Genomic DNA, 22,626 nt, shown 5'->3' on the forward strand with positions numbered 1-22,626 from the left:
GGCAACCTAAAATCAACCAACTTATTTTTCAAGCATGTCTTCCTGTTAGCCTTCTTTCTAGCCTTCAGAAGCTTACTTGCTATACATCAGACATTTCCAACAGCCACTTGCTCTACAAATCCCCAGCAATTGGTGACTTCTATAAAATCTCCTTAGAAGTCTCCTTTTGTAGGCAGATTTATCATAAAATACCTCCAAAATGTTTTATAAGAGAATTTGTGCAAGAGAATAACTTGAAACAGCGAAAAACAAATGTCTAGCCTTTTCTGCTCTTTCTCTCTGCTCTTTCTTTGAGTTGCCTATTTGAGTTGCTTTAACTGCTTTGGTTCTATTTTTCTGCTGGAAATAAAATAGCCAGGGCCCTCAATGGCACCACATCTGATCATTAGAACAGCAAATTCCCTGCTATCCCTACTTATCACTAATGCAGTAAACATTCTCTAAAAGGTACTGTGAACCAGTCCAACACTAGGGCTGTGGGATATTTACACAGGAGCTACTACCTTACATTCATGTAATTCACAAGCTTTGAATGAAATGTTTTCAGACAGTTACTTATGGAAACTTGGAGATGAATATTTGACTTCACATTGCTATTGCTTATTGTGTTACCTTTAGTAAAATATTTAAGCTCTCTGAGCCTCAACTTTCTAATTTGTTAAATGAGATAATAAATCATGGTGGTGAAAATAAATGAAAGAAGGTATGTAAGTCACCTGGTTCTATGTCTGGCACATAATAGGTACTACATAAATAGTAGATACTAAAAAAAATGGCATATTAATAGTTACTTGGACATCTTCTAGCAAAAGTATAGAAAGTTTCTTGCCCTCTTAACAGAGTCATACTTGGAATTTTCATAGAAAAAAGGAGGAAAAATTATTACAAACCTGAGGAAATCAGTGACTTTATGGAGTCTAGATTCCTTGTTCTGGTCTGTTAGCTCTCAAGTCCTATTCTTTCCTCAAGATCATGTCCTCTTCGTGGTAAGACAGGATACATGAGACCAGAGGCTCAGCATGATAACCATGGAGTCACTTGATCTGGTATCAGTGTTAAACTGGGTGAAGTTCTCCGCTATACCCCAACAAGCTTTTTGTTCTTCACTCTTGTCTTGGTATGGGTCTCTAGGTCAGCTGCTCTGGGTTCCATATGTGAATCCTGTCTTACTCTAGGTGGTCCTCGGGAAAGAACATGCTTACTCGCCTCATCTTGTTACAGACCATTCTGTTGCATTTCAAGATGTGCATGCCCCTCTTATCCACCATACTTGTTTCTTTCCCTGGACATATTCATATCCATGATTTATTTGTTTGACAAATATTTATTAAAAGCCAATTACATGCCAAGCAGTTTTGTAGGGATGCAAAAAATGGACAAAGTTCTGCTTTTAGTGAAGTTTTCATCTGCTGATGAGTACTTAATAAGCAATTAGTTAATTAAATCGTGAGGTGATGGATGCTGTAAATTAAAAGAGCATCATGGAATAAATGGTGATTAGGTCAGATACAGGCAGAATTAGATAGGGTGGGAAAGGAAGACTGGGCTGGGAAGTAACATTTTTGTTGAGACTTAAAGAACAATGGAGCCAGTCAGGGAGAGTTCTGGGAAAGTGGGTTTTAAGCAGAAGAAAGGTTAGGGTTAAGGCCTTGAAACTTGACCTTGAGCTGGAGCTACTAAATGGGGAGAGAAAGGTAGTAGATAAGGATAAGAAGTATTCAGGGGCCCAAATAAAGTGATCATAAGCATTTTGGAGTTTATTTTTAGGAAGCCATTTTTTTTAATGCCAATATCGCTTTCATGCTTCTCTTTATCTTGCCCGAAGGGCTTTCTTTACTTTTCTGTGAGCTGCCAGGGCTGGTTCCCCTCTACTGTAGGAGCTGCTTCCTGAATCCTTATAAATCTGCTGGTTTTGGTAGAGTCTGCGTGGTCACATCAGATTTCCCTCCCAAGAGAAACAAAGCTCCTTTTTCTCCTTTCTCTTCAAGTTTCCAGGCCTACCGTCCTTCCTCTACTTTCTGGCCACCACTGAACCCGTGACCATATTTCCGTTGTCTCTTTGAGGCACACTGTCAGATCTGAGTGGTCCTGACACAGCAGGAATGGCTGATGGCTTCTGAACTTGTGGCTTCACTTCCCCCTTCTCAAGGGGACTATCCCCGCAGGTCACAAGATCAGAAATTCTTCACACATACAGCACTTCCACCAAGGGGAGAAGAGCGGTGTGTTCGCTCAGCTTGTATCCACACCGGAACAGAATGTTGTAAGACTCTATCTTACACTGAGAAATTTGACAGGTTTTAAAGTATAGCTCTGAAGTGATTTTGTAACAGATGACACAAAAGCTTTTTAGACTTTCATAGCCTCACCAGTCTTGAAAGAAAGTAAATTTTGTTTTAAAGTCAGATCAAAACTGAATACAGAATTTGAAAGGCAAGTTGGCTTTGAGGTTGAATACATAGGGTGGGATTAATTCAAATCTGTAAAGCCTTTTTCATCTTGTCTGTAGACCATAGCAAAGGGGGGCTAAACCTTCTGTCTGTGCAAATATTTCACTTAGTGGGATACCTGATTTGAGGCTTATCCCCTTCTATCTTTGCCTTTGTATCTGGGCTGGATTTGATCTCTCTCTATAGGTATCTGTATCATTTCTACAAGAGCTAAACTACCTTCCACCGCTAGCAAATTAATGAACTTGGGAAGAATTTATTGTTATTGTTTTTTTCCTATTCTTTGTTCATTTGAAAATGTAATTGACATGGCTCTGTAATAAGTAATGTAGTAAGTAATGGCTCTGAGTTCTGATCCTTAAATATACTTTCCTATTTTCCAACAGATTCAGCTGAAGTGTTTGTTTCCCAAGTCATGCAGTATGTTTTTTTTGAGATAAATGAAGATGGCAGTGAAGCCGCAACATCAACTGGTAGGACAAATGGTTTCACAACCAACCAAGAGGAAGGACTGGGGGAAAATGTGCATCCTTAGGGCATTGGTGTTTCTGCATGACTCTGATCTCCTGTTTCCTTCTTTCTGTCCAGGACACTGTAGGAAGAAAAGAGAAACTGGTTGCATAACTTATTTTTTGCATCTCTGCATCTGCTGCTTAATCAAAAAGGCCAGGGAAGGGATTTGTTAGGAGCTGAGGCCTATCTACTAATATTGGCTTATTTGTAAATTGCATTTTAAATTGCATTTACCTACCAGTCAGGAGATAGGATCTGGGGAGGAAACTTTCTGCTTAAACATGAAGTCATTATTATTCAGGAATTCTTACTCTTAGGTAATTGTATTAATTTCCTTCTTCTATTACACCAAGTAGGTCCCTACTTTTCTTTTTTTCTTTTTTTTTTAAGTAATATTATCTATTTTTATTGTCTGTGGATTTTTTTTAAATTTTTTATTTTTTATAAACATATATTTTTATCCCCAGGGGTACAGGTCTGTGAATCACCAGGTTTACACACTTCACAGCACTCACCAAAGCACATACCCTCCCCAATGTCCATAATCCCATGGTTTTTGTCATTATCTATATGCCTGTGGCTCTCAAAGTTAGCTGCCTATTAGAATCACCTGGAAAGCTTCATATAATCCTATGTCCAGTCTATCCCCCAAAATTAAATTAGTAAATGAATTAAATTAGTATCTTTGGTGGTGAATTCGAGGCTCTATCATTTTCTTTCATGTCCCTAAGTGATTTCAGTGTACATCCAAGGTTGAAAGCCAGTTCTTTATGGTGCCTTGCGGCCCATCCTTGCTACTGTAAGTCAAGTGTTGTGTGTAGACCAACGGCAGCAGCATCACTTGGGAGCTTGTTAGAAATGCCAGCCCTCAGGCCCAAATCCAGGTGTACTTAATCAGAAGCTGTGTTTTCCAAGGTCTCTAGGTGATTTGTGAACACGTTACAGTTCACGAACCACACCTTTATGATAGCTTTCCTTGAATAAATGGCGTTTTGAATAGTGTCGATGATGCATACAAATAATGCTCAAAAAATAATTAGAGAAAATTTAAATAGAAATGCAAAAGCAACTTTAATGAATGTCTCATAAGTCTATTTTAATTCTTCAGACTTTTGTGATTTTAGCCAATATGTAAAATACAGGCACGCTTTCTTACTGACAAATTTCTATAAATGTATATCCATGTTATTAATTTCTCAGTAAATTTGTAATATTATGTGGTGCCAATGGTTTTTGACATGTGGGTGGGTCACACTGGACTCCTGCTACCATTCTGTCATCTCCTGAAGTACTTGGTGTTATTGTGCTCAAGGAACTTAGATTGGAGAACATGGGCTGTTTCAATCTTAGAGAAATTAAAAAGTTGCATTGGATGAAGTTGTTGGCCTAAGTAGACAAATTTTCCTGCTGCTTTTACATAAGAGTCCTTATAGATCATCATCTGATTTTCTCATTATATTGGTGAAGAAAGAGTCCATGACATGAAGTGCTTTGCCTAGGGTCATACTATTAATTGACAGCTGAGTTTGTACTCTCATCGAGTTCTCTGACTCCAGGTTCAGAGCTCTTTCTACTATCACCCACTGCCTCTAATTTAAATCTAGAGTTCTCTCAGAGGGTGTAACAATCATTAAGGGATCAGCAGTGACCCTGATGTATCACACATCAAAAGTTTTCAGTTGTGAGTATTTTGACTTTCAGGCATCTGCTCAGTGGATGCTCAAGAACAAAAAATCTCAAGTGTTCACCCAAGTGAGGATGGGAACCATACTGGCTATGCTCCTTTGTATTCTTTCATCAATTCAGACATAAGTCTATACTCACTGATAATTTGGGCATTGTAGCCCTGATACTGCAGGAAGGAGAGTGCCATACATTTTATATTATGAAGGTTATGCTTGATTCTGAAGGTGATCAGAATACGCCACCCCCAAATAAGCCACTTTGTCTGAAAGGTTCTTTTGATAGAAACAACCCTTGAAAGAAAATGGAGAAAGAGCACAGGAAAAAAAAAAATGAGTTCTCTACTCTCCCTCGATCTGCCTAAAGTATAAGCGGGGCATAAATCCCCCTTGTGAAGGTATCTCTCCTCCTCTCTCCATATCAGAAGGAGAATAATCTTTATCACAAGAATGAAAATTGGCAATGAAATGAGTCTGCATAACAAAGCTTATTAAATAATGCTCTTATACCATCTTTTTCCCATATATTTACCTTCCCACAATTTATTGTCCCTTTTTTGGTCTAGTCACTTCTCCACAATTTATTACCCTTTGTTAAAAGGGAAATCAGAGGGGCACCTGGGTGGCTCAGTGGGTTAAGACTCTGCCTTCGGCTCAGGTCATGATCTCAGGGTCCTGCGATCGAGCCCCATCCCGCATCGGGCTCTCTGCTCAGCAGGGAGCTTGCTTCCTCCTTTCTCTCTCTCTCGCCTGCCTCTCTACCTACTTGTGATCTCTCTCTGTCAAATAAATAAATAAAATCTTAAAAAAAAAAAAGGGAAATCAGAGGGGGAGATGAACCATGAGACTGTGGACTTGAGAGACAAATTGAGGATTTTAGAGGGGAGGGGTATGGGGAGATGGGTTGGCCCCGTGATGGGTATTAAGGAGGGCACATATTACATGGAGCACTGGTTGATGAACATAAACAATGAATCTTGGAACACTGCATCAAAAGCTAATGATGTACTGTATGGTGACTAAGATAACACAGTAAAAAATAAGAAAAAAAATGGTAGATAAGCTCTCAAGCCTAACATTTTGGGAGGATATTTACTTCCTTTCTGTGAAGCTCCTTTGGGGATATAGAATAAATAATTTCTTCTGTTAATCTATCTTTTGTCAGTTTAATTTTCATACCCCAGTCACAAACTGAGTGTAGAAGATTATTTTTCCTTCTCTACTATTATTTTTCAGTTCTGACCACTCCTGTTTCAATTTTTAAAAATGATTTTTCACGAGTCTGAAAAAATTTTACAAAATCATCATGTTATTGGTAAAGGAAACATCTGAATTAAGTGTAGAAATATTTAACTTAAAAAGAAGAAAAAACCCCAGCCATTTAAGTTTATCCACTCTAAATGTTGGCAAATGCTACAATGGAGCCACATGATACAAATTATTATAATAAATAATTATCATGACAGCAAATCTCGTCTAATCACATAGTAAAAATCCCATAATCATTCACAGCACAAATCCTAAAAGCTCTGAACCCACAGAATAATTTTGGAAAAGTTAAAAAAAAATAAATTTGAACTCAGATGGGATTACCACAAGCCTGAAGAATAGAAATGAAGTGCAAATATATCCGGATGGGAATTAAGAGTTGAAACATTTCAAGAATAAATCATATAATGTAAATAAAAAGTAAGCATAAAATTACTGTTTAAAAGAAGAAATTTTTCAGCTGCTTTCAGTAAATTGAATCTAGTATCTGACTTTCTTCTTCATTGAGCATAGATAGGACATTAGAATTATTCCATGAATAATCCAATATTTGTTTTTCTGCTCTTTGATTTTTAAATTTATTTCAGATTTCTCTGTATTTTGAAAATGGTTATTTTTCTACATGTTAGCTCATCAAATGAAATGACTTTTCCTGTCTACAAGAAGTATTATGGATCTATTTTCTTTCCTCATCCTTTAATGTGCTCGTCTAAGTAACTACTGTCTCTATTTCATAGGCATGAACATCCCTGTGATCATGAGTCTGGCTCACAACCAATTTATAGCAAATCATCCATTTCTGTTTATTGTGAAGAATAACCCAACAGGTACCTTTTCTAAAATTCTCTGGGAGAACTGCTTAAGTCAAACAGACCTCGTTCTAGTCGCTGTTTGTAATCTATGTATCTTAGATCATTTCTCCTTTCAATGTGTTGAATCTTATTGCTATTTTTCAATTTATTCTTTCAGTGGTTATTTGGTAAATGCCTCTTTTATACCACGCATTGTATTTTAAGAGGTGATGGGGCCTAAAATAAGGCAGTGGTAATAGTAGCTGTCAAAACCGCTATTATCGTATGCTAGCGGTTTTAAGTACCTATCTCTAAAGCTAACGCCATTCCAAGAGGTTAACTATTTGACCAATAATAGCACAGAAGCTCAGAAAGAAGTTATATAATTTGTCTAAGGTCATACAGCTGGAAAAGGGCCGAGTAGAAATAGGACCTGTTTGTCTCAGAAGTCTGCTCTCTGTGATGCTACAAGAGGAATGGAAAATGGGAGTTGCACAGTTGTGAAGGTTTCAGAGGTAGATTCCAAAAGAACAAGTGACTAGCTATGGGCTCTGAGTGGGAGAGAGAGGTCAAATACAATTACAAATCTCCAGTGAGGGCAGTTGGTGAAAAATGATAAAGTTAGCCACAAAAGGTAGAGGTAGGTGTGGACTGGACTGCATTTGACACAAAGGCAACATGTGGAATATTTGGCCACATGCTCTGCACATGATATCAGCATCCCTAGAGACTGACAGTGTGATCTTGGGGGTTAGACTGGGGTCAAGTCCTAGCTCTGTTAGCAACTAGTTGTAAGACAAGTCAATGATACTTCCTAAGCCACATTTTCTCTACCTCCTGTTTAAACATAATATTAGTACTCATCCCCTAGAGTTAAATAAAAGAATATGTGAAGCCTGTAACACTATTCCTGGCATGTAGCATTCATTAGGAATAAATCAATAACTATAAATGAGGGAGTGATTGAATACATGAAGGAAGGAAGGAAAATGGAGAAGTTTCTCTGTATAAGTTGGGTTACATGGAGAAGAGGCATAGTTAATTTTAGGTCTGAATCTGTTTGATTAGCTAATGGTACTGGTATTTTTGGCCCCTGAAGTATATACCAGTCTCTCTTTTTAGGCTCCATGGAGCCAATGCTGAGTTATCCTTCTGAATGTTTCGTCTTGGAAACAATGAGATAGTTTTAGACTTGCTGAGATTGCATCAATGCAACTTCAATTCCCACGGTGCATGAGTCCATGTTAAAGGATATTCTAAGTGTGTCGTTTGATCTATACATCCTTAACCTTTGGATATCTCATTTCTTACAATTAGTATGTAATTATCGAATATGGAACATAGAAATAAATGAAGCTGCATTGGACCTCAATGCACAAGGAAATAATGGCATTTAGAATAATGTAGTTTGACTCTATTTACCAAGTTGATGACCAAGGCAATCTAATTGCTACCAGTTAAACAGCAGTGAAAATTCTAATTCCCAAATAATCCATTTATTTATTTATCTGTGATAATGCTTAACTATCAGACCTTAATGATAATTTCCACTATCTCATGATCTTTATTATAATGAGACTTTCTAAACTAGGGTCATACCCTTAAAGTATTGTTTAAAATGAATGGCTACTCATTTATTGGGACTGTAAGTTGTTGCCATATAAAATGTAGAATGGGCCATTATCTTAAGACAATACACATTCAGTGATTTATTTATTTTTTTCTCACAAATGAACTGAGGATATCATTGCGATTGACAAAAATGGTGCCTTAGCATAGCATAGCAAACTACTAAGTGGCTTAATGTTTTACGTAAAATAAATTCATTTAATGATTACTGAAGTTAAGAGGATCAATGATTTTGATTTATTATAATCAATTTTTATCATATTTAAAATTTTCTTGTAGTTAAACAGTCCTCTTGGGCCAAATCCAAACATTATTTGTATTTTTCTACCGCATTAGTTTTATATTTCAGTATATTTATCCAAAGCTTTTACTAAGCAGAACTTCCAAGGAAATGAAGAACATTTTTTCTTCTTTTAAGCTGAGGGGCTGGGCCAGTGTTGGAGACTTTCAAATGAAATTGTGAAAGATACTATATGAAATGTGCCATTTCTCAGAAAATGAATCATGATTCTGAAACTGACAGTACTCCACACATATTAAAAAAAAATAGTATTTAAACTCTTTATGGTTTTGGGTTGAAAGAAGCAGCAGACTGCAGGATATCCATTAAGAAATCTTTCTTCTGAGCTATTGGTTTTGGTTATGCTAGTGTATTTTAATATTAGAAAGTAAAATTTGCTTCTATCTGATGGAAAGGTTGTATATATACATTGGTTAGTATGGAGGACACCTCTTTGAGAAGGGGGAATGTAGAGAAAAGTGGAAACAGTAATGATTTCTGCTTCAGCCTGCCTCTCTATCCATTACTGTTATGTCCAGGGAGAGTTCACTAATCCATCCAGTTTAGTGGAGAGTAGATTATTGACTGCAAAATGACTCCATTCAAAACATGGTACTCCTTGGTCAAAGAAGCAGATTGAAAAGGCTGGAACAAATGGCTTCTATGCAATGTCCTACACTTCTGAATGTTTAAAATTTTAAACTATTGTCTTCAATTATGAGGTTAGTTTCCATAGAAGTCACTTAAAAATTTTTCCAAACATGGGGCACCCGGGTGGCTCAGTGGGTTAGAGCCCCTGCCTTTGGCTCAGGTCATGATCCTGGGGTCCTGGGATCAATCCCCACATTGGGCTCTCTGCTCAGCAGGGAGCCTGCTTCCCTTCCTCTCTCTCTGCCTGCCTCTCTGCCTATCTGTGATCTCTGTCTGTCAAATAAATAATAAATAAAATCTTAAAAAAATATTCCCAAACATTTTCAATAAGCATTTTAATGCCTTAGCATTATAGACAACAGTCATTGCTGATTCCTATTGTGATAAAATGCAATATACATCCTGGGAAAGTTATTTTATGGGTCTCCAACTATCTGAAAAACAGGAGAATTTATTTTCTTTTTCTTGGGAGTTATTTTGAGATTTTTGAGGCAAAGTATTATTGATTATAATCATAAAAAGAAAAAATCTGGAGATTATGTCTGTTTCCATGTTATTGGCTCTTCTGAGTATCTGTCTTTAGACTGAACAGTAAGGAGTTAATGAAAAGGGACTCTAATAATTCTTTCAAACACATTTCAGTATAATTTTCATAGCTTTAAAATTCTGTAAATTGTATCACTTCTTTTAAATAAACATATAATGTATTATTTATTTTATCACTTTCGAAATACACACTTATTACATATATCTGTAAGGAACATAAAAATCAAGGCAACACTTGGCAATTGATCCATTCTAGCCACTTCTCTTACCCTAGTTGAAAAGAAAGGTGCCTGGATTTTGACATCTCCTTTATTTCTGTTTTGTCCTCTTGTTCTTAGTTCCTTTTCACTGGCAAACACAGAATGACTGGATTCAGGTATTTATATTTCTGCTGTATACAATATCACAGCAGTGAGGATGTGAAAGCACTAGCAGTAGAAAATATTGTCATTTGCAATAAGCTTAGCTTTAGAGCTGAAGGAGTGCATCTGAGGGGTTTCACTCAACCCTAAGGGCTTCTGTTACAGGTATAAAATGATGACTGCTAATGTCTTTAATTTATAATTTTCACCATTTTCATCACCCTTTCATTACGCTATGTTTGCCTGAGTCTCTATATTTAGAACACCTCTCTACCTCTTTATTTTTTGCCTTCCTATACGAAAAACAGGACTAATACATTTTCCATGACAAGCTATTATCGGTGTTAATTTACTTCATAAATTACCAGAAAATGATTAATAATTATATAATTATGTATTTTAGGCAAAGGAGAAGGTTTTGTTGTTAGATGTTGCTTATTTATCTTATACCGAAAAAAATACTAAATGATCTGTTAAAATATTCAGAAAGACTAATTATTGTCAATTTTTTTCTCCAGAAATTCCTAGTGGTTTTTTTTTTTCTTTTCCTAGAATCAATTTTGTTTATGGGAAGGGTGACAAATCCTGACACCCAAAAGATGAAGGGAAGAGATTTAGATTCACTGTGATTGAAAAGAAGAGTCTCAGAGCATAAGATGATTCCTGAAAAATAATTGATTGGCAAAATAGCATCACTGTGCAAGTATTTTCTACATATCTTTTTCTGTTTTAACCATATGTGTAATAATCTCTACTGAAATAGATCTATATTAATGAGTAACTGAAATTATTAATAAATGAATTTATTCATTTAATGTTTCTTGTCCTTATGTTTTATAAAATCTATGTGAATCAAAAGCGGTGGACTTATATAAAATACTGCTATTAATATGTTAGAATAGTTTCATCCAAGATATTTTGATATTAGATTTCCATCTTAGATATCAAAGTCTCTGCATTCTTAAAAAAAACTGGGCCATCTGACCCCCAGGCATAACAGCATTATCCAGGCCATGCAGAAGTAAGGTCAAGAGACAGAGTGGGCATGGTATGTGGCTCTCTGGAGAGACAGAGATCTAGGATCCATGATAGTAGATGAGCTCTGAGTATTTTACTAACCTTTTTTTTTTTTTTTAAAGATATTATTTATTTATTTGATCGAGAGAGAGGATTCACAAGTAGGCAGAGAGGAAGGCAGAAGGTGGGGGGGAAGCAGGCTCCTTGCTGAGCAAAGAGCCCGATGGATGTGGGGCTCATCCTAGGACCCTGAGCTCAAGACCTGAGCTGAAGGCAGAGGCTTAACTGAGCCACCCAGGCGCCCCGACTGTTTTATTAATCTTAACCTCATCTTTTGTTTTGTTTTTATTTTAATTCCTGTTAGTTAAAATACAACTTTATATTAATTTCAGCTGTCGATATAGTGATTCAACACTTCCATGTATTACCTGGTGCTCATCATGATAAGTGCACTCCTTAGTCCCCATCACGAATTTCATTTAACCCTCCACCCACTTCCCCTCTGGTAACCATCAGTTTGTTCTCTATAGTAAGGAGTTTGATTCTTGGTTTTTTTCCCTCTCCCTTTTGATGAATGGATAAAGAAGGTGTGACATATATAAATATACAGTGAAATATTATTCAGTCATAAAGAAAATGAAATCTTGCCATTTGCTATGATATGAATAGAGCTAGGGAGTATCATGCCAAGTGAAATGAGTCAGAGAAAAAGAAATAGCATATGATTTCACTCATATGTGGAATTTAAGAAACAAGTGAGCAAAGGGAAAAATCTTAACTTAATCTTAATTCCATGTATTAACATTTAGTTTTTGCCATTGTTTTAATACATTTTGGGACATTATCTATTTTCTGATTTATACTTTAAGCTTGTATGAGAAAGTAAAATAATGAGAACTTTTATAAAGTTTTAACACACATGAAAGTGGCAGCTCAATTAGTGTGATTTAGGAAGCTGACCTTCCAAGATTTTATAACACTGAACTAAGGAAGAGTTAGAGCCAAGATTGTAATCTGTAAAGATTAAATGCAGAACCCTTTCTCTGAATACTCGGAAATGTCAGATCCAAATATTCAAAAGAATACTGCATTCCATTGACTTGATATAATGTGTGTTTCACAGTTTTTCCATTTTCATGTTAATGATGTAGAGTATCCTTTGATTGGTCTGGCAATCTTAGAGAATTTCATGATAATGGCTACCCATGTAGAGCTCTAATAATGTGTCATGCACTGAAGTAAGCACTTTATCTACATTATGTTAAACATATTGAAAACCCTGTGGGATAATAGTACCCACCTTCCAGATGAAAAAAACTGAGACTCAAAGATGTCATAGAAATTAGCCAAGGACACATGGCAAATAAATATGGTAATCTTCACAGTATTTCCAAATGTGAGTATTTCCAAATTTGAAGCCGAGACTATCTGAGTGAACATAATCTCTGAGTTATAATCCCTTCTCTTAAACCATTTATTTATTTACTTATTTATTTATTTACTTACTTATAGGGAGTGGGAAGGAGAGAGAGCAGGGGGAGGGGCAGAGGTAGAAGGAAAGAGAATCCTTAGGTAGGCTCTTGACTGAGCACGGAGCCTGGTGTAAGGATTGATCCTAGGACCCTGAGATCATGACCTGAGCGGAAATCAAGAGTTGGCTGCTTAACTAACTGAGCCACCCAGGTGCTCCCTGTGTAAATCATTTAAAGTAGTGCAGGTCTTTGGTCTTCTCCTAAAACACTGTGCTGTTTAGTCTCTGAAGTCTAGATATCTATCTACAGAAAAACCTAGAAAAATACTCAAAACATTATGAAAACAACTTTATAATTAATTATGATCACTTAAAACCATAACAGAATTGAAAGCAATATTCATTTTTCTAGACTGTCAACTTGAGCTACTCAGCTATCACACAGCAAATGCTAATCTTGATGTTAATGATATACCACAAGTTTGTTGCTCATCATGGAACGGGTTTTAAAATATGCTTCCTCCTGTGCCTGGGTGGCTCAGTTTGTTAACCAATTGCCTTCAGCTCAGGTCATGATCCTGGAGTCCTGGGATCGAGTCTCACACTGGGCTCCTTGCTCAGCGGGGAGTCTGCTTCTCCTGCTGACCTCTCTACTCTCATGCTCTCTCTCTCTCTCAAATAAATAAATAAAATCTTTAAAAAAAATATGCTTCCTCAATTCAGGAAGAAGAGGAATAGTAGGCTGTTAAGAGGATAGTAGTTTTATTCAGGTCTATCTGAATTCCTGTTCCCTTTGGATTGCCAGAGTCTTAGCATCCTCTTTCATGTGTAACATGTGAGTTTGCTCTGTAGATTTATTTATTTTTTCCACAAATATTGAGCTTCCACTATGATCCAGGCACTGCTGTAGAGACTAGGGATATAGAAGTGAACAAATCTGACAGGGTCTCTGCTTTCATGGAGCGGCCATTTTACTGGTGGCAAAAGAATCATAACCAGTGAAAAAATAAAACAGGGTAAAGAATTAAGAAGGGTTTTATAAATGAGACAATGTAATAAGCAGATCACCCCAGTTTTGCTTTAAGTGATTTTTTTTCATAATATGTTTCTCATTTATTTGCTTTTCTTCACTAAGATATGCTGAACATCTGCCTCAGGTTCCCTGCTATGGAGGCTGACTTCGCACTATCAGATGTTTTTCTTCTCCAATTTCATGCTGTGCACCTGGTAGCTATTACTTGCCTTGCAAGGTGAGAGTGTTTAAGCTCTGAGTCAGTTAAGCATCTGCCTTGGCTCTGGTCATGATCCTGGAGCCCTAAGATCAAGCCCAGTGTCGGGCTCCCTGACTAGCAGGGATCTGCTTCTCCTTCTCCCTCTGCCCTTTCCCCCTGCTCATGCTCTTTCTCTCTTTCAAATAAATAAATAAATAAAATCTTAAAAAAAAAAAGAAGAGAGGATAACTTTCTGGTATGGGTTCAAGCTGAAAATCCCCTCCCTCTCTCCCCTGTTCAAGAAGCATAGCTGCCAAAGCACTTTCAAGGTTAGAACCTTTAATCTTCACCTTCAGTGAAATTAACTCAGTAGTTATTATAGCTCCATATCACAATGGTTAAAAATTTCTGGAATATATTTATAAAAGATATATAAAATAAATTATGAAATAAAAAATACGAAATAATTTTCTTTGCTAAGCTATGTGAAATCTTTAAGATCACAACCCACGGAATGGGAGAAGATATTTGCAAATGACAGTACAGACAAAAGGTTGATATACAGGATCTATAAAGAACTCCTCAAACTCAACACACACAAAACAGACAATTATATCAAAAAATGGGCAGAAGATATGAACAGACACTTCTCCAATGAAGACATACAAATGGCTATCAGACACATGAAAAAATGCTCATCATCACTAGCCATCAGGGAGATTCAAATTAAAACCACATTGAGATATCACCTTATACCAGTTGGAATGGCCAAAATTAACAAGACAGGAAACAACATGTGTTGGAGGGGATGTGAAGAAAGGGGAACCCTCTTACACTGTTGGTGGGAATGCAAATTGGTGCAGCCACTTTGGAGAACAGTGTGGAGATTCCTCAAGAAATTAAAAATAGAACTTCCCTATGACCCTGCCATTGCACTACTGGGTATTTACCCCAAAGATACAGATGTAGTGAAAAGAAGGGCCATCTGTCCCCCAATGTTTATAGCAGCAATGGCCACAGTCGCCAAACTGTGGAAAGAACCAAGATGCCCTTCAACGGACGAATGGATAAGGAAAATGTGGTCCATATACACTATGGAGTATTATGCCTCCATCATAAAGGACGAATATCCAACTTTTGTAGCAACATGGGCGGGACTGGAAGAGATTATGCTGAGTGAAATAAGTCAAGCAGATAGAGTCAATTATCATATGGTTTCACTTATTTGTGGAGCATAACAAATAGCATGGAGGACATGGGATTTAGAGAGGAGAAGGGAGTTGGGGGAAATTGGAAGGGGATGTGAACCATGAGAGACTATGGACTCTGAAAAACAATCTGAGGGTTTTGAAGGGGGGGGTGGAAGGTCAGGATACCAGGTGGTGGGTATTATAGAAGGCACGGATTGCATGGAGCACTGGGTGTGGTACAAAAATAGTGAATACTGTTATGCTGAAAATAAAAAATAAATTAAAAAAAAAAGAAAGATCACAACAGTATATAATCTATGTGGGAGAAAAATATCAAATAAATATTCTTTGGAAAAATCTAATCCATCATATACATATCACATTTACATTTTTTTCTTCCTTGAGATAAAATGGTCTTCAATGTAGTAATATTTTTTGGAAACTTTGGAATTGGGTTTATTGACTTCACACAATTATAATTCATGGCCTGCTTTAGAGGAAAGTCTGCTCCCTCAGGCTGTGGGACCTAGGTGGTCAAAGACTGAAGATTTCTTTTTGGGGTTGAGGTTTATAGAATTTCCTGAATTGGGTAATAATGATCTGGAAATCTTGAAAGACACAGAGAAAAATTAGGCAGCTTTCATTAGAAGTCAGTGGTTTGAACTTCTGGAAGTAAGATATTTTCTCACAGGAGGGCCTAGCATCACTGAGGCACACCCAATGAGGGGCTGACCCCTGAGCTGTGTGGATCCTGAGACTCACTCTGCATGGGGTGGAAAGTCAATGTATTATCATCTGTTTTTCCCCTGTATTTCTCCTGTTTTGTTTGTTTGTTTGTTTGTTTGTTTGTTTTCTGGCTCCTTGTGTGATCAACTCTAGATAAAGTCTCAAGTTTTAGAAGCCAAAAATCTGTTTTTTTTTTTTTTCTTTTGATGACCTTATACCTGATGGCATAAGGGAAGTGAAAGATGAGACATTTTTTACTGTCTAAAATTATATTTTTGGCTTGTCACCTCAATTCTCTGGGGCTTCGATGTCCTCACCAGTATACTGAAGAGTTGAACAAATCTTATTTTAAGTCTCTATTCCAAAGTCCTATGTTTGTAAATCTTAGATTTTCATTAAAGACACATTTCTGGAGTAATACCTTTTGAGTCACCATTATCCATAAACAATGTGTTTTCATAAAACCAACAAAAATTTCAGGCTGTGCTTCTCATGCAAATCTTGGTCTGTTACATTACCCTTAATGTATTTACCGTTGTCCTTTTATAGATTTGAGAATCAATTTTTATTTTATTTTTTTAAAGATTTTATTTATTTATTTGGCAGAGAGAGAGACAGAGACAGAGAAGAGCAACAGGTAAAGGGAGAGGGAGAAGAAGGCTCTTGCGAGAAGAGAGCCCGATGTAGGGCTTGATCCCAGGACCCTGGGATCATGACCTGAGACGAAGGCAGATGCTTAACCACCTGAGCCACCTAGGCTCCCATGAGGTTTAATTTTTAAAAACAGAATATATATAAAACAGTTTTATTCTTGTGGCAGAGACCTCTATGTAGTGAATATTTTTGATGATGGCTTCCTCAGGATAGAGCTGTTGCTGGTCAGTGGTGGCCTGCCTGGGGACATCATTTCATCCATCATATTTATCCAAGTGGCCTATGATAACCTCAAAAGTCGACCAGTGCATGCTGACCCAACACCCAGCCAGAGACTGCATTCACACCTCCCATGAACTCGGTAGACTGCTTGGCCTGTTCTCACCACGTGGAAGATGGACAGAAATGCCGTGTGTTACTTCTGGCTACAGTGGTTATAAAACACGTTTGTCTACTTTTCTTTCCCTTTTGTTTACCCTGTCAGCTGTACATCCACATTAAGGGTGACCACAGAAATCTTATAAAGCATCTGGAAGATGGCAGAGGCTCCATCAGCCTCAGTGTCTGAATGATTGTGTGGATCTCATCCATCCTATCCTATGCCAATACTGACTAGGGATTCCATGCTGGTCTCTGCTAGGAGCAAGAAATACACCAGGTAGTGTTAGTTCATAGGAACTAGGTAGCTAGTGTTCAGCAAAATAATACCACTATGTTCTTAATGCATGTTTTGCATGTATTAGCCTGTAGTGTATGTTCTTACACCTGGTAAGGTAAAGTTCTGGAATGCTATTTCAGTTTTCCCAAATCTAGTGCATTTTACTCTGCAAATTGCTCAGCTGCATGGGAAAAATCTGTCTTCACCAAAAGACAGGAAAGGATGTAAAATTCAGAAAGCCCATTAATGAGGTGCTTTGTTGGCTGCCAGATAGCTGTCTTGATTGAGAATCTTTCTTTCCATAATAGATAAAGCAGCCTTTAACTTCTGTGCGCACGTGTGTGTGTGTGTGGTGGGAGGTGGAGAAGTAGAGGTTGAGGGTATCATATTTGAAGATTTGTCCTAACAGATTTCTAACTGATATAAAAATTATACCTACTTATAAGGGATGAGGGCATAGGCTAGCTAATGATATTTAAAAGCATGTGCTCAATGCTTCACAGAAAATGACAGAAGAAAAACTGGTCTGAGCAGTTCTCAACAGGCATTTTTTTCTGAACAGATTTTTCTTGTGGATTATGTATACATATTAACTTTGAATTATTTGGTTTGTCATAGCTTGTATCACATTATTCATATTCTCCTATCTATGAAAGCATACAGAGAAAAATTAGGGGCAATTAAGTTTCTACTTTGTAATTAACAATTTATACTTAAGGAGATCTTACTGAGTAGTATACAGTATCTTAAATCTTATGTAATATCAGTATCAATATCTTACCTAATTTCCTATCATATTATATTATTATATTTTATGTAATATCAATACCAATATCTTATATAATGCCCCTATCTCTGTCACACGCTTTATGAAATAAGAAATTTGGAACCAGAAGGCGAAGGAAATTTGCTCAAGGGCACCCATGGAGTATAAATGGTATAACTGGTGTCTGAACTCTGATTCTCTGACTCCAGACCCCACCTCTAAGTCACTAAGCCAGTTGTTCTTATCTTGGATGTGCATCAGAATCACCTGGAGAGCTTTGTTAAAACAGATGGTTTGGCTCCATCTCCAAAGGTTCTGATTTGGTAGGTCTTGGTTGGGTCCTGGGTATTTGCATACTAACAAGTTTTGTTACCCGTCAGGGAACCGTACTCTGGGAAGACTTGAAACAAGGTATATTGCTTCTGTTCTGTGAAGCTTCCTTTGCCATGCTCAGAACGATCTGGTAATAAAATGGTAAAGAAGCTACCAGAATACAAGGTTTGGTGAGGAAAGAAGCCAATGAGAAAATACTACATTAAAAATCCAAATAAAACATAGCTTTAAAAAATCCACTTGTGTAGTCAGGTAAGCAGCCGACTCTTGATTTCAGCTCAGGCTCAGGCTCCTGGATTGAGCCTCACATTGGGCTTTACCCTTAGTGCGGAGTCTGCTCAAGATTCTCTCTCTCCCTCTCCTTTGCCCTTCCCCCCACCTGCCTTGGGCTCCCTCCCTTTCTCTCTCTCAAACAAAAAAAATTTAAAAATTCAAGTGAAAAAGATAAGTGAAATATAAAGATGCTGTCTTGTTACTGCCTGAAGAATAAAAGTGAAGACTCTGTAACTAGTGTTCAGTGTCTTCCATAATTCAACCCCACATTTCTAGATTAATCTTTACTTATTGGTGCTTGATTATATAACACATCTCTAATCTCTCACTTTGGGCGAGTGACTGTTAAATCTGCTTCAACTTCCTGGAAATGTTTTTTTCTCCCCTCTTGCACAATGTCTGTCAAAGATCCAATTTTGCTTCAAGACCGATTTCAAGTATTTCCTTTTCTAAAAATGTCATCCAAGTTTCTCTCATTTGCTACTACCTTCCACCAACACTCTCCCCCTATATTATAATAATTCTTTGTTTGAGCTGCTCCTGTAACAGGGGGCCCAGGAAGAGTTGTGTATTCTTAACTGCACCATAAAGTAGTCTCATTCATCTTTGTGTTTCCCATAGGAACTAGGACTCTGCTCCATTTTGACAGTTACTCAATGAGGAGTCATCGAACTGAAATAAATAAAGAACGTTGTTAGAACCACCAGTTCAGGTGGATGTTTGCCTTTTCAGTCTATATGAGGTCCCCAATGCTGTAGATAACTGCATAAAGTAGGACATGTTTTAACTATAAAAGAGACTAAGAAAAAGTGCCTGAAGATGATGAAAGTTTCTTTCTCTGTCGGGTAAAAGAAGTTTGGAAGTTGTTGATGCATGGCTGAGATAGGGGTTCTATGGCTCTATGACTGCAGTCTTAGCTTGGGCTTCTACAACACAGTATCATGGATTGGATGAGTTAAATATATTTAGTTCTCATAGTTCCTGAGGCTGGGAAATCCATAATCAAGGTGTCTTCTCTAGTAATGTGACACTGTTCTCAACCTGCTTTTCAGCAATTTAATTATAATGTGTTGTGATGTTATTTTCACTGTGCTTATCCTGCTGGGGGTTGTTGTCCTTATTGGACCCATGGGCTAAGAGTTAATATTGGATTTAGATATTTTTAGCCATTATTCTTCAAAACATTTTTCTTTCCTTTTCCCACTTCCCCTGGGCTTGAATTAAAGGTATGGTAGACTGCATCACATCAATTCACAGGACACTGCAACGTTGTTCATGTTTTTCTGTGTACATTGGTTTGCATAGTTTCTATTGTAATGTCTTTGAGCTCTTTAATCTTTTCTTCTGCAGGGTTTAATTCATTGAGTTCCACCCAGTAAAATTTTCATTTTAGATATTATATTTTTTAGTGGTAGTAGTTTCATTTAAAAAAATTCTTCCATTTTCCTCCAAATTTTATTTAGGTTTAATTCTAAATATATTAATTTAAATTCTTGAGTATATTTATAACAGCCATTTTAAGTTCTTGTAAGCTAAATCTATAATCAGTGTTATCAGGGGTCTGTTTTTCAAATGATTGATTTTCCTTTTATGTATGGATCACATTTTCTGCTTTTTAAAATATGTAACATTGTGATTGGATGCTGGGTATTGTTATTGTTGTCACTATGTTGCTATGATTCTGGATTTTATTGTCTGCCTTTAAAGAGAGTTAAGGGGTGCCTGCATGGCTCAGTCAGTTGAGTTTCTGACCTTTGGTTTTGGCTCAGATCATGATTTCTGAATCCTTGGATTGAACCCTGGGTGGGGCTTACCACTCAGTGGGGAGTCTGGTTGCCTCCCTCTCCCTCTGTCCCTTTCCTGCTCACTCTTCTCTCTCTGTCTCTAAAATAAATAAATAAATAAATCTTAAAAAAAAAAAATAGAATTGAGGTTTTTTTTTGGGGGGGGGCAGTCATAACATTCAGCTATACACAAAAAAATGGTAACATGAAAGTAAAGAATATAATCTGTATATAAAAAGATTCAGTCTTGAAAGGACTTCTGGAAATTGATGGCCAATTATTTTTTCTGCTGATCGCTAAAGTCAGTATAAATAATTACTTATTTAGCTTTATATCCTCATTTTCTCACCTTGTCTCTACCTTGCCATCACTTCTTGGAAGAAAGAAGCAAAAACCTAGAATTCAATAGTGGCAATGTAGACACATTGCCCTATGGCCTTGTGCAATGATTTGCTACAATCCAGGCAGCCTCCTTCTTAACCCGATTTCCTTTAAATCACCTTAAAGGGTTATACATGTGCATCCTAGAGAAGAGAACTAGCAGAAAACTTTAGATATCTTTGTAAATATTCAGTGTGGCATAGAAATAATCATTTAAGAATAGAATATGATTAAGTGAGTTCTGCTCTGGTGCATTTTCAAAAGACTATAAGGGAGAACAATATATTTGATCAAATTACCTAGAGATTATTGAAGAAAGAATTTAAAAGTTGGAGTGTTTGAGCTTTCTCAGATACACCAAATCATAGCATACATTGTCATCATACATTCTCCTCCTTTTAGAAATTTGTAGAATTCTGTGATTTGAATATGGCTATTTATTTTTATGCTTATTATACCAGTAGGTTAGGATAAAACTATATCAAACCTGAAAAATGCTAAAATAGTCCATTTCTATATGTAGGCATTCAAACAAAAAATAATGCTAATCATCTAAGACATTTAAATAAAGTCACTTACTAATGTATTCATTCTATCCATGTGATGATGAAAAGTTAACAAAGCAGTCCACCATAGGGATTGATATTTAAACTTCTTCAGATTCAATTTAAATTTCCCCAAAGTATTCTATGTATCAGCAAAGTTAAAATAGGAATGTGATTTCCCCGTCAGAAGTTATTGGTGTAGGATGCCCTAAATATACGATCTTGGTTGGTTCAGTTAAAAATGAAAAGAGATTTTTTTGTTGTTAAAATATTTACTTTTTTAACTTCTTGATTGTTAGGTTAATGTTGCAATTGCATAGTGCATGGCAGTACTTCTCCAAGTGGCTGAGACTCAATGAAGTTGAACTATTTTCATAATAATATTATGAAGTTATTTGCCCATTTCACTCTAAGTCTCTCATGAGTGTACAGTGGAGCTTCCCAAGGCTGTAACATGTGTGACATTGCAACAGACCGAATGCAGAGACAGATAGAAGATTCTTCCTGTCTTCTATTAATCAAGGCATAAAAGAAATATGAAAAATATAAAGAGATACTACTCTTGTCTACAATTTTTTTCAAATTGGAAAACAGTTTTTAAAATAAAAATGCATTATTTGTGTAAACGTGTAATAATTGTACTATTGCCACTTGCAAATGAATTGATATAAATATTTTTAATTGCTCAGTTTTATTTCCTAACATGGCAAATATCTAGCTCTTTGGCATGCTTAAATGATTAAGTGTAGAAAGATTGTTTCAGACCAAAATGTTTGAGAACTCCTAGCATATATTCATATAGGCTATAATGGCATAAGACAGTTAAACATTATCAAAACAAAACAAAACCCTAAATGACAAATGGGAGGGGGATGTGGCAGCATGAGTCTGGGAAAGCAGGAAGATATGACACTGTGAAATAGACACATCACAGTCAGAGATGAACGTGCTCAATGTGGAGAACTATTGCAAGTACAATGCACCTCCCCAATATCTTTATCACACTAGGAAAGGAAACAGGATAGCTACAAAATCCTTTACATGACAGCAGGACAGATGGACTATAGAGCAGAATATAGCCATAGAATATAGTCACAGAGAATCAATGCAAATTAAAAAAATACATACGTGTGTGGATAATATCTCTGTGTGTTGGGGGGTATGTGGGTATGTGTGTGTGTGGGGGGTATATATCCCCCTCCTAAGAGAATAGAAAATAGAAAATGGTTTTGAAGAAAACAAGCATTCATAGAAAAGCAGAACTCATTTCTATTTTACCAGTGTTTACAGAGATCTTTGCAGGGTAAATGAGAAATTCAAATAATGTTTAGTCAAGGCTCTTTGGCTGTAGAAACCCACCATGCTGAAACAGGAAAGAGGATTTATTTGAGGATGCAGGGATATTTTGGTTAGCAAGGGAAAAACTGCAACCAATTTTTAGGAA

At 36.7% G+C, this 22,626-nt stretch overlaps 1 protein-coding gene across 2 annotated transcripts in view; it reads left to right on the forward strand.

Moving 5' to 3' along the window:
* The window catches only part of SERPINI2 (serpin family I member 2), a 35,742-nt gene extending 24,920 nt beyond the window's left edge, over positions 1–10,822 (forward strand). For both annotated transcript variants that reach the window (XM_032341796.1, XM_032341802.1), the window contains exons 7-9: positions 2,837–2,923; positions 6,652–6,741; positions 10,726–10,822. In XM_032341796.1, the coding sequence (XP_032197687.1) occupies positions 2,837–2,923; positions 6,652–6,741; positions 10,726–10,802 (254 nt within the window). In that variant the 3' untranslated portion in view covers positions 10,803–10,822. The remainder of the gene's footprint in view (positions 1–2,836; positions 2,924–6,651; positions 6,742–10,725) is intronic.
* The last annotated feature ends 11,804 nt before the right edge of the window (positions 10,823–22,626 follow it).

Source organism: Mustela erminea, chromosome 1 (assembly GCF_009829155.1).
Source record: "Mustela erminea isolate mMusErm1 chromosome 1, mMusErm1.Pri, whole genome shotgun sequence".
Lineage (NCBI taxonomy): Eukaryota > Metazoa > Chordata > Mammalia > Carnivora > Mustelidae > Mustela > Mustela erminea.